The sequence below is a fragment of the Capra hircus genome, chromosome 22, assembly GCF_001704415.2.
Source record: "Capra hircus breed San Clemente chromosome 22, ASM170441v1, whole genome shotgun sequence".
Classification (NCBI taxonomy): domain Eukaryota; kingdom Metazoa; phylum Chordata; class Mammalia; order Artiodactyla; family Bovidae; genus Capra; species Capra hircus.
This window is the reverse complement of record NC_030829.1, coordinates 28,828,175-28,846,917: the sequence shown is the minus strand read 5'-3', so window position 1 is coordinate 28,846,917 and position 18,743 is coordinate 28,828,175. Positions and strand designations below refer to the sequence as shown.

Below are 18,743 nucleotides of genomic sequence, written 5' to 3'. Positions count from 1 at the left end.
ATGACAATTATTCATTGTGGGAGGGGCCCAATGCAAAACTGACCAATGGCTGAGCAGGACCACTAACCGTCGCTCTTGGACAGTCATTCGCTTGGGGGAGGGGCCCACTGTGGAAGCTGACCAATGAAAGGCACGCAGCAACCACCAGGCGTGCTAAGAGCTTCTGCAGAGCAGAACATGCTCTACTACAGAATCTGAGGTCCAGGATTTATCAAATAAAATTCTCTAGCAATGGAGTTGTTTACCTCTACAAACTTTGCACATTAGTGTCCAAGGGGCTGCAAAATAAGATTTCATTTCATGGCGAGTGGGAACAATGCAAAAAAAAAAAGCAGTGAAAAAAACAAACGCACAAAGAACATTAATGAGAGTAAACCACTTATCGGTTCAATGTTCAGTGTTTCAGAGACATATATTTTCTTTTCTCCCCTACAACCACCTACCTTAAAAAACTATACCAGAGAAAACGAGGATATAGAATCTGCACGGACAAGCTCTGACTTATAGTGAAGTTTAGTGGACTTTAGATTTTAACTACTTAAAAAAAAAAAATCCAAAATCTTTGACACAGAAAAACAACATCATATTTTATCCTGTGTCATTTTAAAATACACCATGCATTAAAATACTAACACTGAATGCATTAGATGAAGTAATGGAGTGACTTACTAAAGTCTTATTGTCAATGAGAGGCAGGGCTGGAACATATTTTACAGTGTAAGCTTTTCCACTCCAGCTTATACTGCTGCTGCTGTTGCTAAGTCACTTCAGTTGTGTCCGACTCTGTGCGACCCCATAGACAGCAGCCCACCAGGCTCCCCTGTCCCTGGGATTCTCCAGGCAAGAACACTAGAGTGGGTTGCCATTTCCTTCTCCAATGCATGAAAGTGAAAAGTGAAAGTGAAGTCGCTCAGTCGTGTCCGACCCTTAGCGACCCCATGGACTGCAGCCTACCAGGCTCCTCCATCCATGGGATTTTCCAGGCAAGAGTACTGGAGTGGGGTGCCATTGCCTTCTCCGCCAGCTTATACTAAAGAGTGTAAAATGCTAAACTTTCAGTAGGTCAGAACTACCAGTGCTACTGGTGAGCACAGCCCACTAGAAGGAAATCAGGGGAAAGGCGAAATCTTATATAGCTAAAATGTAGCTAAAAATTTCAATAAACATAGGTTAGAGCTGATTTACAGTTCGGTTGAGGGGGAAAAAAAAAAGAAGTGTTCCTTCAACTGGCTCTATGAGGTACCATTCAATTCAACTGAAATTTACTGTGCTCACAAGGGACTGTAATGGGCACTGAGAGGTGCTTATTCACATGGATTTTAAAATTTTAGAGGAAGAAAGAGATATGCACCTAAATTACTACAATGAGAGGCAGACACATTGTGTGCCCAAGTGATCTCTAAGCCAAGTGCTATGGGAACATCCCTGAGGAAGACAGGTAAATTCTTAATCCCTCTTCCTAAAGGAAAAGCCCTCTAAAGGAAAGGTTCCCTCTTCACTCTCCACCCCACACCATATCATGGACAGAGACAACTGCTTGTCTAGGTGGTATATCTGGGAAAACATGCAACCTGGAGCCAGAAGACCTGAGATTATCATAGACATCTCTCTCATAAGATATATGACCTCAAGCAAACCACCTTTGCATGCTGCTACCCAGAGTGTGTCTGCTGTAGGAGCCACCACACTCGAAACTTCCAATGAAGCTTACGATGAAGGATAGCATGAAGCATTTTTTAGAAAAGTGATGTGCAGAGTCTATAGCTCGAAATAAAAACACACGAGCTTCAGTTTTTAAGACCTGCAAGTGTGCTCTACAGGACACAAATGTCACAAGGAAAACTAACTATGAAGCACTGAAGCAAAACCTCATGGTAACTGTTGTCCTAACTTCATTAATTCACCATAAGAAAGACTTTGCTGCCCATATTCCAGTAAGTTTTTGCCAAAGTAAATGTCTGACTGTAAAAATGGAATGCTAGTCAGAATGTAGCACTTGTCTGGTACTTCAAATAAAATTTTATATAGTCATTATTAAAAATAAAAAATATCAACTAAAGACTATGGAAAATGCAGAACTATTTTAATACATAAAAATAAGGCACTAGATTTCACTCACAAATTGTTTGGAAAAGAAATGAGATAGAAAGTGAAAAATTAAGTAAGAAATTAGTTAGGAAAATTATGGACATTCACCATAGTATTACTAATTCAAAGTTCATAATTAAGATGAAACTAGAGAGCGCAATTATGCTGTTTGAAAAATTAAGAATGAAATTAGAAAATTTAATTAAAATTCAGTTCTCTTATTTCAAGGGGGAGGGGAAAATAGTTAAAACATAACACACAAAGTGAAAACAACACAGTCTACTTAGAGAAAGGGACGTTACAGTCAAATGGTAAAGTTGAAAATTTCTTTTCCAAAGCAACTTCAAGAGTTCCTGTTGGTTTCTCTCTTCTAATCTGCTCCCTATACATTAACATCTTTTTAAAAATTACTGTCACCATAACAATGACAAGGAGCCTAAGAATGTTATTTGATTTCCTGCAACTTAAAACAAAGGGAAAAACTTTTAAAGCCAAAGAAAGTCCTATTAATTCCCACATCAACTTGAGGGCATTACACTCTTCTACTTCAATGAAATAAGATCTCTCTAGTCAATAAAGAATGCCACAAACAGAGCAAGGAGGCACTCTCAGAAATGGGATCCTAGCATAAACTTCAATGCTCATTACATGCTTATAAAATCCTCACCCTGAAAGAAAAAAGCAAAACCTAAACCCTCACAAATAGACTATTTCAATTTAATTTTATTATGAAAACAACGGGAAATGGCAGCAGGGTATTTGATAAGCTCAATTAGCAGAAGGCTCAAATGAAGTGATGACATACCATTATGACCTCAGGGGTTAAAGATGCAATTTTCCATCTGGTGAAATCTAGATTTCTACTTCGAATGCTGACACCACCTGCTGTACGCTATTAGGCATTATCTTGAGCAGTCCCTAAGCATTTTGCTTATAACAGGTACATCCTCAAGTTTTTTTCTTACATCACTCTGCAATATAATTGCTTCCCCATGAACAGAAATCAAAAATAAATTCTATATAATGGCTTGTTCAAAACAGGCATTAAAAGCCATCCTAACGCATTCATTTACCATTCACAGTAATAGTAAAAATATTATCATTTATCTTCTAAGTCACAAATGATATTATGCCATTATTTTCTATACACCTAAGAATTATTCCAACCAAAGGCTCTTTTTGTATGTTCTCAATTAACAGTCTCCTACTACTAAAATGGATATTTGGGGCATGTCTGATAAGAATTAGGTCTATAGAACATTCTTAACAAAATGAAAATTCATTGCATTTTTAAACTTGATAAGCTTCCTTGAGTGAGACTGTGGTAAACAATTAAAAAATGTTTTTCTACATACCAAGTTCAAGGAGCTCATTTCTTAGTGTTCAGACCCTTAGATACACTTAATTAGGCTCTGAAAGTTGTTCTTATACTCTGAATAAAGGATTCCATTCGCCAGTGATTAACCAAAGAGGGCACAGTTATTTTCATTAGATCTGATTAGGTCTCTATCCTGTCATGTTACACATTTGCTAGCACACACACATTCACACTCCCCTATAAATAAACTACAGATACAGGTTCAGATAGACCAGTCTTGCAGTTTCATTGGGAACAGTCAACAGTGTAACAATGAATAGTCACAACTGTTTAACATTTATTTTCCAAGCTATTACTAATTTTTTCTAGAAAACTTCACCTTTCTGTCATCTGCACCTCCTCTCTAAGCAACTTCACCAAGTACCCCATGTTGATCCAGTACTTCTCAAGTATTTGGTAGGTGTACAGGCTTCTCCCCCATTAAAACTAATCCTCCAGGTTATTTTGCTTTCTTCAGTGTTCCAGAAATGGGAGTATGTAGCATACATAACTCAAAACTTACTTGGCTTTCTGAATCCACACACAGTAGTCTGAGATGTAGAGATCATTTAGAATATAAGCTGGGTCATTTTCCTGAAAAATTTTGTGAATGTCCAGTAGACACTTTAAAACTGCACCTTTCCCTAAAAGGAAATTGAAAAAAATAAAATTATCCTCAAGAAAAAAGATGTGATTTTTTTAACAGAAATTCACATACTGAGGAGTAACACATGTATAGCAGCTCAGAGTTTTAATCATTTTTAAATATTTTTCATATTCTTTTATTGCAGGATATCATATCAATATCATTAACTCCAAACCTCTTTATTTCTTTCCTGAAGAGTTATAGAAAAGTCTTTATACTCTACTGTTATAGTCGATTAATTACGGTTACCATAAAAACACTGTAAGATATGACAAGATACATTAAATAACAAGGAGAGAAGTTATCATAAGTAAATGAATATTTAAATGTATTATAGCTTTAATTAGATAATGTTTCTCTAATTCAAGCTTTCAAAATACCATGGAAAATTATATTTTCAAATGTCTCTATTTCTTAAATCAATATTGTTTGTCAAGGAATTACCTAGAACAAACTTAAAATTTTCCACCTTAAAGAACTGAAGAAAACTCAGACTGAAAAATATAAAATATCATAACTCTACTTCAAAAACAAACTGACAAAATCACTTGGTAAAAAGGTATCAAGTATCGAAGTCTTGTCCAACTTAATTACTTCTTCCTGTTTGTTCAGTTCCATTCAGTTCAGTCGCTCAGTCGTGTCCAGCTCTTTGCGACCCCATGAACCGCAGCACGCCAGGCCTCGCTGGCCATCATCAACTCCAGGAGTTTAATCAAACTCATGTCCATTGAGTCGGTGATACCATCCAGCCAGCTTATCCTCTGTCATCCCCTTCTCCTCCTGCCCTCTATCTTTCCCAGCATCAGGGTCTTTTCAAATGAGTCAGTTCTTCGCATCAGGTGGCCAAAGTATTGGAGTTTCAGCTTCAGCATCAGTTCTTCCAATGAACATTCAGGACCGATTTCCTTTAGAATGGACTGGCTGGATCTCCTTGCTGTCCAAGGGACTCTCAAGAGTCTTCTCCAACACCACAGTTCAAAAGCATCAGTTCTTCGGTGCTCAGCTTTCTTTATAGTCCAACTCTCACAGCCATACATGACTACAGGAAAAACCACAGCTTTGACTAGACGGACCTTTGTTGACAAAGTAATGTCTCTGCTTTTTAATATGCTGTCTAGGTTGGTCATAACTTTTCTTCCAAGGAGCAATTGTCGTTTAATTTCATGGCTGCAGCAACCATCTGCAGTGGTTTTGGAGTTCCAAAAAATAAAAGTCTGACACTGTTTCCACTGTTTCCCCATCTATTTGCCATGAAGTGATGGGACCCGATGCCATGATCTTAGCTTTCTGAATGTTGAGTTTTAAGCCAACTTTTTCACTCTCCTCTTTCACTTTCATCAGAGGCTCTTTAGTTCTTCTTTGCTTTCTGCCATCAGGGTTATGTCATCTGCATATCTGAGGTTTTTGATATTTCTCCCAGCAATCTTGATTCCAGCTTGTGCTTCATCCAGCCCAGCATTTCTCATGATGTACTCTGCATATAAGTTAAATAAGCAGGGTGACAATATACAACCTTGACGTACTCCTTTTCCTGTTTGGAACCAGTCTGTTGTTCCACATCTGGTTCTCACTGTTGCTTCTTGACCTGCATACAGATTTCTCAGGAAGCAGGTCAGGTGGTCTGGTATTCCCATCTCTTTCAGAATTGTCCACAGTTTGTTGTGATCCACACAGTCAAAGGCTTTGGCATAGTCAATAAAGCAGAAATAGATGTTTTTCTGGAACTCTCTTGCTTTTTCCATGATCCAACGGATGTTGGCAATTTGATCTCTGGTTCCTCTGCCTTTTCTAAATCCTGATTGTTAAATGAACCTAATTTTAACCCAAACCCAAACCTACAAAAGGAACCTTTCACAACTCAACAACAACTCTCTAGGTGTTCCAAACTTCAAGATAGTCCCTGAAATTTATCAACTATAAGGCAAATTACTAAATTTCCTTTGATCTGTGAAATACAGCATTTTCAGTTTAATTGCTTTATTCTTTAGTCCTAAAACATGAAAATATTGTCTACTGATTTCGTGAAAACACTGGATGTGCTTTCACTGACATTTCCCACCTGACTTTTAGACATGATAAAAGCATCATGACCTACCTAATAACACTTCAAGATGCCAAAATTGCAGCCACTAAATTTTTAGCACAATTAACCCTAGAAACTAAGCTTCGAGACAGCAGGGACTTCTATTTTTTTCAGTGGTTAATCCTCAGTACCTAGAACAGAACCCCATAGCAGCAGATTTTTTATTTAAGTGTTTTAATGATGAATGAATGACACAGTAATCGCCTGCTTTGTTGTTGTTTAGTTGCTAAGTCATATCCAACTCTTTTGTGACCCCATGGACTGTAGCCCACCAGGCTCCTCTGACCATGGGATTTCCCAGGGAAGAATACTGGCGTGGGTTACCATTCCTTCTCCAAGGGATCTTCCCCCAGGGATTAAACCTGCATCTCCTGCATTGGCAGGCAGGTTCTTTACCACCAGCCACCAATCACCTGCTTAAACCCTTGCAATTTCGCCAATCACCTAGCCTCACACACCAAGCCCGGATGATTTTTCTCTGGAAGTGCCTTTCAGAGCTACCCTTCCTCCACTACTTCCCAACAACCCATCCTCACTCATCCTAGATTATAAATTCTTCTGCATCCCTCAGGTTGCAGACTCTCTCCTGTCAAGCCCTCTCATACATTTTGATGCACTGTTTTCAAGTGGTTCCCTGCACTTGCTTGCAAGGCTCTATGGACCAGTCTGTGGCTTGATTGATTCCCCACATCTGGAAAGCCTTTACTTTTTCACTCCACCTAGTAGAATCCTAGCCTGCCTTCACAGCTCAGTTCAAGTCTTCCTCCTTCAGGAGGCCTGGACTGACTTCCCCAGGTATCAAGTTATTGACTCAACCCTGCAAAGGAGAGAAGTGGAAAGAAAACACAGTTGATTCTCCCCATAACCTCCCTTGCTCATTTCAAAGAAAGAGAAACTGAGGCTCAAGGACCGTAAGATACAGTGCCCTTGAGTGGAGGATCTAAATTCTGATCATACTGACTCCAGAAGCTACCCACTGTGCTCTGCTACCCATGCGTTCTTGGCCCATTTGGTTATATCACATTTTTATTATTCAATAGTTAAGGGGGTACTAAATTCAAAACAGAGACCACGTCTTTTTCAAAAGTGTTCATGATTTATGTGGCTTCCTTATATGCAAAGGGAAAGAATGTCAACAAACACTTCACTGCTCAATGGGTTAAGAGAAATAAATACTTAGAAGGCCTAAAACTACATTTGGTTAAGCCAAGGTCTTTGTGTCTTATCAAAGTGGCCCAGGGTTACTGTATCTAATAAGGAGTGTGGATCTCCATCTCCCCACCACCACAGACCTATTTTAATTACAAAGTAGGTAACCTTGAAGGCTAAGTTTGAATACAGGAGGAAGGAGCCAAATCATAACTCACAGAACTGATGAAACCAAGTTAGCCATGTTATTCAAACAGGAAAAAATCAAGGGATAACTAATGAAACTATGAGAATTTTGGGAAACAGTTTAAATTGCAACAGAGAAAAAAATTGTCAGGGCAAGCATATGCCAAGTTCTTACTTTCCCTCCCTCTCTTGTTCGGGGGGTCGGGATGGGGACACGGAGTTTTATGACAACTACTAACTTAAAGGTTTCAAAGTCAACCAAAAAAACATTCACTTGAAGCTTACATAAGCTCCTCTACGGCATGATGCCCCAGAATACTGCCTCTCAATATGATATGCCCTACTAATACAAGAGAGTTAATAGAAAATGCAGGATTTGGAGCTAGGTTGCCTCAGATGGTAAAGAATCTGCCTGCAGTGCAGGAGACCCAGGTTTAATCCCTGGGACAGGAAGATCCCCTGGAGAAGGGAATGGTAACGCACTCCAGTATTCTTGCCTGGAGAATTCCATGGACAGAGGAGCCTGACGGGCTACAGTCCACAGGATCGCAGTCAGACACAACTGAGCAACTAACACTTTCTTCTTTCTCATAGAAAATAATTCAGTGAGTGAAGAAAAGGGGTAGGTATGCCAGCTTGCAGGGTGGCATATAAAGGAGCAGAGACTTAAAATGGGGTGGGTTAGGGGAACAACAGAAAGAGACCATTTAGATGGAGCGATAGTTCTAGCAGGGAAACGGGGAGTAAACAGATGAGTCTGGCAGAAGTGAGACTGTGAAAAGGAAGAGAATATGAAGGTGATCAGGCAGGACTGTGGGGACAAGACCTAAAGGTAACTGTGGGCAGTAGTGATAAAAGACCCTACACACCAGAGATTTTTCTGAAAAAGAGTGTGGAATTAAGGTCACATGTTTAATGGGAATTCATTGCAACCATTACCTAATGAAATTATAGGAGCTCTCTTCCACTTACTAGATGGGATGCTGATTCACGAATCACTGGATAAAGCAAATTAAATAATTTTTTTAAAAGAAATTTCCTAGTTTCATTTAACAGACATGCCTAAAGTGAGGTTGCCCCTTGCTAGGGGTCACAGGCAAGTTCAAATCTTCCAGTTATCACAAAATAATAACAATAATGATAGCAATGACCAAAGAAATTAACTTTTAAAATTTAAAGTGAAGTTACACTGTACTTATGTTCTGATCTCTATTTTCTTTCTTTTTTTTTAAAAAAAAAAAGACAAATATACATGGGAAAAAATCTTAAGCATGAACACACTCATATTTCTATAGTCATTGAACAAATATGTGGGAGTCTGATGTGTGTCGGGCATTGTTTCACACATGGGATTACAGTTGTTTATTTTTCTTTAAACTTTCCCCTATTTTTTTAAAAATATAGTTCATACTTACTTTAATTTTATAGTTCATAACTATGTACAATCTTATTGCAATAAGAGCAAATTCTACAGAGATTCGCAGGCCAATCACATTAGGCATTACTAGGACATTAAAAAACTACCTCATATATCGATGTACCTCATATATGGATGCAACTTCACTGATCTTGTAAGTTTGAGTTTTTTTTACAGCTTAAGATTATTTGCTGTTTTACATGCAGCAGTATTCTTAAAGGCAACAGAGCCCTGGATATTCTCTTGAAGCAGAACCCACTGAGGGACACCGTGACAACTTGAACTTCTCCCACTGCTCAAGGCTATCATGGCATCTCCATGGACACAGAAATAACTTTCCCCTATTTTCAAAATTCTCCACAATAAACATTTAGTAATTTACCAAAATTCAGATATTCCTGACTACAGAGCTACCCTTTGAAATATTGACAAAGAATGTTAAAATTTTTTAATTCCTATTTCAGTCTTCTTTACCTTGTATTTTTGAACAATAGACAAGCAACATTTAGATCAGGTGATTCTAGAAAATCACATGTGAGGCAGTTTTAGGCATTCTTTCAAAGTTTATGTTTTCATTGTAAGTCTTATTCAAACTATTTTTGCAGTGTGCTATGTGACAAATAAGCTAAAAGCCAACTAGGCTACTGGCAGCTGCCACTCTAGAACCAAAAGTACATTAAAACCATCCTGCCCCCAACAATGTATACTGTTACTCCAAGGACATATTTGATCCCATGTATTCCTACTAAATCGCCATAGGTGACTGCAGCATCATAGCCAAGAAGCTTGGGAAGCATGCACTTTTTTTTCTTCTCTTTTTCACATCTCTTACACTGACTGCTTTTTCTCTCAAGTTGCCAAACACTTATCCAAGAGCTATGAGCAAAGGAAAAAGCTGGTCCATCTTCAGACTGTCACACGACCAGTGGCTAGAAGGGGACTCAATGTACCTGCCTTCTGTGGGGCTGTAGCTAGTCATGGGCTAGTTATACAACACATGGAGCTAAAAAATTGTTCAGACCTAAATCCAAAAGAATCATTTCTGCTGCAAGGCACTGCAGATGAGTGACCATTTTCCACCAGTTCACTGCCTGGCCTGGAGCACGAAAAAGCAGGTACCTTGCATAGTAACCACAGTAACTAATTTCATTGCAGTGATACACTAACAGACCTCTCCGAAGAGCAGGGATTCTCTATGCTCGCCTGGTCCTCAGTGAAGCCAACTCTTTCCATGGAGGAAAGACTTTTGACACCAAGATTTCTCTAAGAGTTTTAAATCAGTGAAGGGACTTCAAAACTAGAAATATGGCACATAAATGGACAAGTTCCATGCACGTTTCACTTCTGGGAAAAGGACTATCTAATGACGACAGAGAAACACAACACCACCATCAACAAACGCATGATGGTAACAATCAGGTGGGCAGGAAACAGTATTTAACACAGTCTCTGGCTATGCATTCTCCAGCTTTCCTTTAACGGGAATGTAAACTAAGAACAATATGCTTTCCTGTTCTGGACAGATGTGGCATCTCAGGTTAACACATCTTAAACCAGAGACAAGATTGAACTGTTCTAAATTAGAATCCATTGGCTATCTGAGATCCTCCTATTAGCTGACCAGGTTTGACCATAATCATTCAGTGACAGGCCAGCTCATGGTTGAAGGCTCTTAAGAAATGGCTCCCATCTCTAGGAGATTAGAAGAATAGTGGATATTGTTACTGGCTAAAAGCCAGCATAGAAAAAATAATATAAATTGCTAACTCTATACAGTAAGAGCAGAATTTCTTTTCAACTCTTGGCACATTATAGCTATGATATGACTGTGATTTTCTGGGTATAGTTCTGTCCTTTAAAGTTTTGAACCATACATAACAAGAAGCCAAAAAGAGTAAAGGAGAAAGAAATGGTGATTCAAAACATCTGAAGGAAAGCACTGGTTGGCCTTCATTTGTAAGAGCATCTCAAAATAAAACCCAGCATGGCTATCATCTTAAAATGAGTAACTCAGTAGATGCCTGGCTAGAATTCTGGGATTTTGATGAGACCATATTATGAGGAGGGATAATTTATGAATTATCTTTAACATTGATTTTCAGAGATCACTGGGCCATAAAAAGGGATGACAGAAGAACTATATCAAAGTAATCAAAATGAAGAGAATCAAAGTGTGGGAATTTGCTTCAATAGCAGGCCTGTTAGAAAGTAGCATAAAGTCCCTAACAACACAAACATGAGTTAGTTTAACTTTATGAAAGCTTCTCAGTCTATTTAGTATTTTATCCTTAACTTCTTCAGATGCCGTTTAAGCTCTTACACTTTTGAGTTGCAATAAAGAAACACATATTGGAAGCAATGACAGTTGTTATTTCAAGTACAAATTGATAGCCTTAGATCAATTTTTAGATGCCTTTTTGTTATTAAAATTACACATATTATCTGTATAGCCACAAATGAAATCAGCACAAAGCAAACATATACTTTGTAAATGTTCCCTTTGCCTAGAAAGCACAAACCTCAACCCAAATCTAATTTTCCATCAAGTCTCAACATGGGCCATGCTTCCTTAGGAACTGGCTGCCAACTAACTGCCCAACCCTACCCTCCTCCACCCAAGCTAGTTTGGGTTCTTTCAAAATGCCTGTCACACTGTCTGTTAATTAATAGCTACCCACCAAGTACTCTCTATATACTGCATCATTTAACCCTACTAGTTTGGTGCTTTCTTGCTCATTTCATAAAAGAGGAAACTGAGGCTCAGCTGAAGGTGTTAGCCAAGAACACAGCTAGGAAACAACAGCCATGATGAGCATAGGTATGTCTGCGTCCCAGCCACTACATAACACATAGTGTCACTATTTATCACCTTCTGTGGCAAACCTCTTGATGGGAAAGAACACAGCTTTCCATTTGTCTTCCAGGGTCTAAAACAATGTCTGGCAAATGGTAGGATCCTGTTCAGTAAAGGCAGCTTACTAATGTAACCCAGAGTACACAAAATTTAAGTTTAAAACCACTTGGTCAGATTGCTCAGTTAACTTGTACTAATTATAACACCTTTGTGATCTGTACCCAAAAGTCAAGGTGTCCTGACAGATGTGTGGTACACAACATGTTTACCTTCCCTTTTCATTTCTATTCCCAACAAGAAAAGGATGTAGCTGTGCCAACTTTCTTGTACCACCACACCATCTGAAGTTCAAATAAAGAATTTAACCCAAGGCTGCTTTTTGCCTTTTCTGCTCTAACAATCTCTTCTAGATTCACTGGTTTGAAAGGACAGCCTTGACATTCACTCTATCCTCCTCTTTAAGTCACCTGTCAAAGCCAGCAGTTGTGTCAATGTAGAAATACATGGCCGGATGTCATCAAAATTACATAATGGCAGCATGACTAATTTCCATTTCTTTAGACAGTTAAGAGTGAGGCATCCAAGTTCAAGGTAAAACATTAAAAAAAAAAATCCACACAGTAAGTATAAAAGTAGACAGGTCAAGAAGCTGAACATGCTTGGAAAAAAAGCTCTTAGAACGGATGACCCAGAGAGATGTTATGGGGAGGGAGGTGGGAGGGGGGTTCATGTTTGGGAACGCATGTAAGAATTAAAGATTTTAAAATTAAAAAAAAAAAAAAAAGAACAGCTGCAATCTAGATCTGAATTTTTTAAAAAATCCATAAGCATCTAAAACTTCTTAATTATGCAGATAAAATTGCATTTCAACTATTCTGTCATGAATATGGCATGGATCTCAATGCCTGGTAGCTCAATTTAAAATAAACTCTTTGTATTGCTACTTTAATTAATATTATACTTCATTTTTCCCAGTAGATATTAGTATGAAAAGTTCTGACTTTTTTTTGTGTGTGTAATTAGCTTAGTTTCAAATTGGGAAAACTGGGACTGGACATGCAGTCAGGGAGAAGAAACACACAGGAAGAAAGACAACCGGATTTCTCAAATGGCGTGTAAATGGGAAGAACAAACCCGGTCTGACCAGATTTACAAGTCCCTTTTGGTGACATTAGAAAATTAAGCAGAAAGAGAGGTAAGGCATCTGGGTTTTGTTGTGTTTGGATTTTCTAAGGTTTCTGGTCATAGTCATTTAGAGAATACAGGACCTCTACCTCCTCCCTACACCTCATCTTGGAACCTACACTGGGATGAGACTGAACCTAAAGTGTGATGGAAGGAACAGACACCTGGTACAAGGCGTCACTGCAGCTGAACATGAGCTTGCTAAGTTGCTTCAGTCGTGTCTGACTCTTTGAGATCCCATGGACATAGCCTGCCAGGGTTCTCTGTCCATGAGATTTCCAAGCAAGAATACTGGAGTGGGTTGCCATGTTGTCCTCCAGGGCGTCTTCCCAACCCAGGAATCGAACCTGTGTCTCCTGCTGTTCCTGCATTGCAGGAAGAATGTGTCCATCTCATCCTATAGGGGGAGAGAAACATGACAGGATGCCCATCAACACTGGCCACTATTTAGGATGGAAGGCAGCCAAAGACCTTGGCTCACTTGGAAAGGGCTCTCCTCCAACCCCAAATACAGCTGATCTTTGAACAATGACAGGGTTAATCTGGCCTTCGTATCTACAGTTTCGCCCATCCACAGATTCAACCAACCATGGACAGTGGGGCGCTACAGTATTTTCTACTGAAGAAAAAAATTCACCTGTAAGAGGACCTGAAAGCATCAGTTGCTCAGTCGCGTCTGACTGTTTGCAACCCCAAGGACTGTAGCCCACCAAGCTCCTCCGTCCATGGACTTCTCCAGGAAAGAAAACTGGAGTGGGTAGCCATTCCCTTCTTCAGGGGATCTTTCCAACCCAGGGTTCAAACCTGGGTCTTCCACACTGCAGACAGATTCTTTACTGTCTGAGCCACCAAGGAAGCCCATAAAAGGACCTGCCCATATTCAAAGTCAAGTTTGTTCAAGGGTCAACTTCATATGTACTTATAGCAAGGGGAGGCAAATTTTTTCTCTAAAGAGCCAGAGAGTAAATATTTTGCTTTGCAGGCCACATGATCTGTTGCAGCTACTCAACTCTGCCATTATATCACAAAAGCAGCCATAAACAACACCCCAGTGAAAGAGGACGACTATGTTCCAATAAAGCTTCATTTATGGGCACTAAAATTTGAAGTTCATATAATTTATGTGTGTCATGAAATGCTATTTTTGTTTTGAATTTTTTCAACAGTTGAAGATGTTAAGATATTATCTTAAGGGACTTTTTCTCCTTTGTATATTGTAAATACTTATATTTTGTATTTTTGTCTTATCATTCCTGTTACACGATAAACTCAAGAGCCAAAGCCAAGTCATATATATCCTCATAATTCTTTCCTGATTCTCTTTTAATGTCTTGCACAGAGAAGGGACTTGATTTGTGTCTGTTGAATAAATATCTGCTTGCTTGTTATTTTTCAGTATTAATTTCTATTTAAAGGAACCCTAATTGCAAAAATATAATTCTTCCATGATTTCCAGATAACATACAAGTATTTATTATTCAGTATACTTCATCTGGGCTTCCCTGGTGGCTCAGACAGTAAAGAATCCGCCTGCAATGAGGGAGACCTGGGTTTGATGCCTGAGTTGGGAAGATACCCTGGAGGAGGACATGGCAACCCACTCCAGTATTTTCTCCTGGAGAATCCGATGGACAGAGGAGCCTGGGGGACTATAGTCCATGAGGTCACAAAGTGTCAGACAAAACTGAATGACTAAGCACAGCACAGCACATACTTCATCTAGGTCTCAATATTACCATGCCACAGGACTTTCACTCTTCAGGGTAAATAAAATATTTTCTCTTTGTTCTCCCAAATTTGTCTTAAATATATACATTTTTCTACCTTTATCAGATCAGAAACTGTAGAAATTAACAAAAAATCTTATATAAATAGTATAGGAAATACCATGTAGATTTAAATGTAAATACCATGTAGATTTAAATTTAAATACTTAAAAGATCAGCAGTGTATCTTGAGCTATTACCCACCCATAAGATACTTTAAGTGATTTCTTGGAGGGAGCAGAATAACCATAAGATCTTAATCAGTTATGGCAATTAAAAGCAATTTGTTATTTGTAAACCATACAGGAAATGCTGCCCCCTAAAGAATATTCTCGGATTAGGAAATGGCAACCCACTCCAGTATTCTTGCCTGGAGAATCCCAGGGACAGAGGAGCCTGGTGGCTGCCATCTATGGGGTCACACAGAGTCAGACACAACTGAAGCGACTTAGCAGAGAATATTTTAAGAGAACAAAGAATGCTTTACACAAACGTAATCTAGCAATTTCCAGGCAAGCAATCTAAAAAAATTTCAGTGATTAACAATGTTTAATGATTAATAAGATACTTAGAGGAAATATGTGTCCGTGGAGTTGATCAGAATTTTATTTTCTTCCCTTTAATGTTCATGCTCATATACAATACCCTTCCATACAAAAGTGTATGTATAAACCCCAAAATGCTGTGAGGATAAATAATATAGATAGGCAGTAAGAATGTGCCAATTTAAGATTGGGAACACAGATTTAGGCTCTGAGGAAGCGATGGAAGTAAAAGAAGTCTGCTCTGCCTTGTTGAAGAATCCCAGGAGAGCAAGGCAGAAGATCGGCACACGGGGACTTCCCAGCGGAATCCTACACTCTCCTTCACGCATTTCAGCTGCAGGTCACACTCTCCAGGGCTCCAGAGTCCCTCCTTTCTTAGGCTGGTTGGCATGTAAGGCAGCAGTCAGCAAAAGCAGATACCAACACAGCTTCAAATATCTGGTCTGAATTCCATGCTACTGAAATTGACTGAAAGCGCTACAGTTGTTCCATTCTTCAAAATGTTTTAACTGTGACAGGGAATTGACTAAGAAAGGAAAAGTTCAAGAACAATTTAGAATGAAGAGAGAAACAGAAAGAAATATCGTCTCCTGACTGGAGAGCAGGAGATTAAGTGATCATATTAGGGAAGCAGAGAAATCAATTCTGAAGACCAGTTGACTCAAGCAAAACTGTCAACTAATTTTAGAGGCTGTAGGGTAACTGAAGAACAGAGAAACCTGGTGTGCTAAAGTCCATGGGGTCGCAAACAGTCGGACACGACTTAGCAATGGAACAACAAGGGCAAATCACAGGGTCAGAGAGCCTATCAATTCCCAAGTTGCACTGATGAAACGGATGCTCATCTATAAACTGTCTCATGCCCCTCACTCACAATATTTAGAATACTTCCCTCCACCCTGCTATGCAATACTACCGGTCCTTCAAGTCCCAATTCAAATCTCTAGTCCTGAATGAAGCTTTCTCTGATCCCTAACGAAACATCACCTCTCCCTGTTTTGAAACCACTCAGTCAGCATTTCCTGTAAGGTGCTTACCACTGTCTACTCTGTCTTTAATGTTTGTGATGGACATCTCAGCTCCCTTATTCATGCAGATGTTCCCCAAATACAGTCCGTGAACCTAATTCAGCTTTCTGCTGTGCTTCATATGGGCACTTTGTACATAATAAATAGCTGTATAGTAGGTACTGACAAAATACCTACTGAATGAATAACTTAACAGATGAACACACTAACCAATGAACAAGTACTTTAGAGCAACAGGAAACTGAGGAGGAGCCGAGAATCAGAAGTCAAACAAGGCAGAAGCTCTTCTGCAGGAAATGACATGTTATACGTGACTTAAAGCTCAGCCAGTTTTCCTGGCTTTATATTATCATCCACTGTATTTCTCCTTTGAACTACTTATTACAAAATGTAATTTTTTAAAAACCTGATAGCTGTGTTATTCTAGGACCCCAATAGAATTTTAAGTTCTCCCAGTGCAAGTCATGTCCCACCTGCTTACTCCAAGATCTCCAGACCCAGCTCAGCACCTTCGCATAGCAAGTGCTCAACAAATACTTTTTGAATAACCCTCAAAATCATTTCATATAAGGCCCATAAGAAAGAACAATTAAAAGGTCTAATAGTTCTTTTAAATGTCCATAATTGAGAAGCCACAAAAATTAAGTACAGATAACTGTAAACATTGAAAACTAGTGATTTCATCTTCTAGTTTCCAAGTTAGGATAATTTTTAAAATTCAATAAAAAGAAGCTGGGATCTCTCTGGTAGCCCAGTGGCTAAGACCTCGAGCTCCCAATGTAGGGGACCTGGGTTCAAGTCCTGCTTGGGGAACAAGATCCCACATACTACAATGCTGCACAGTCTAATTAATTAATTAATTATTTTAAAAAAGAAGCATTTGGATACTGGACTAAAGAGAAATGAAATGCTAAAAACAAACTCATCTTCCAGGTTGCATGAGGTCTCAGAGCTCACATAATACACTTGCCATAGTTCTGTTTCTTAAACAACCATTTGCCTTAAAGGAGAAGATCAGCCCTAAGCCATTTACTAGGGCTCTTTTCTTTCACATGGATTGTGCTATTATATCTATTCACAGAAGAGGTTAGTAAAGCTGTCATTTCAGTCATTTCTGAAAAAGTGATTAGCCCAGTAAGACTAATATGTAAGGGCTATTAATTACATGAAATAATGCCAGCTTTTACTTGGTAACAATAACTAATCGCCAGAAGGCTATTTCTTAGGTTATAGTCTGCCCACAGAACTACCAGACATCAGATCTCAAATGTTCACAGAAGGGTAGGTTTCTTGTTAGACCTAAAAACAAAACAGAACCTGAAATAATAACTTCAAACATGCATTTTCACTAGTCAAAAATTTTATATAATGGTCTGAACAAAGAGTACTATGTTTTCTAAAAAATGGTGAATAAATTTAAATTGAAAACACAGACATATAGGGGTTAAGACTCCAGATTCTTTTTAAAAAATAACTTTTTATAAAGGAAGATCACAACATGTACAAAGAGAAAAACCAGGGTGGAGAACCCCCAAGTACTCATTACCCAGCTTCAGCAAGGACCAACTTATGGCCAGCCTTGTCTCCTCTATACCCTCCCACTTTCCGCCAACCCACTGTGGATTATTGTAAAGTCAATCCCAGTTTCATAAAATTTCCTTTACTATTAACTATTTCAACACTTCAAAGGGCACAGACTTAAGGGTCAGGCAGACCCAGCATCCAATCTAGGCTCCACCAACTCCTAGCTGAGTGAGCCTGGGAAACTGAACTGAACTTCCCTGAGACTGTCTTCTATCTGTGAGATGGAGACTGACACCCAACTTCTCAGGAAGACAGTGTGGATGTAATGAAGAACTGAGCCTCGCACTGGCACACAGAAAGGAGTCACCAAGGTGCTGTGGCTAGAACAATTACTGTGCTAGCTAGGACTCTCTGTGACTCATTTCCAGTGTGGCTCACAAAGGACAAAATAGATATCAAGTATTTCATATTTTAAGAAGGGACGCTTAACCCTCTGTGCTCAACTCGTAAGACACTAGCCAAAAACTTGGTATGTCACCTCTGGACCAATATTCACCTCCAGGAATTTAAGGGTATCATGGTCCAGAAAATCTCTTCGGATAAGACGGTTGGGGTGCTATGGGATTTCTACCATCATTCATGAGGAAGGGAAAAAGGTGCTCTCCTGAAAGGGGATTTCTAAGGGGGCACCTTGGAGAGCATAAGATACCTGTCCTGGAAATTGTGGGGCACAAAGACTATTGTCTGACCCAAAACTGATAAAAGGCCCCATGGAGAAGCAGGAAGGAGCAGCCTGTGGCTGAGTAGAGAGTAGCTCTGGAAGCAAGCAAGGCTCCCGCAGCAGGGGAAGGGGCCCCTCCCCACTGCTGGCTTCCCAACCTGAGGCAGGCCCAAGCCGGGGAAGGCAAGATTTAT

General features: G+C 39.3%; 1 protein-coding gene across 1 annotated transcript in view; it reads right to left on the bottom strand.

Moving 5' to 3' along the window:
- The window catches only part of SHQ1 (SHQ1, H/ACA ribonucleoprotein assembly factor), a 98,744-nt gene that overhangs the window by 38,256 nt on the left and 41,745 nt on the right, over positions 1-18,743 (bottom strand). The window contains exon 10 of the mRNA XM_005695727.2: positions 3,969-4,089. Within this exon, the coding sequence (XP_005695784.2) occupies positions 3,969-4,089 (121 nt within the window). The remainder of the gene's footprint in view (positions 1-3,968; positions 4,090-18,743) is intronic.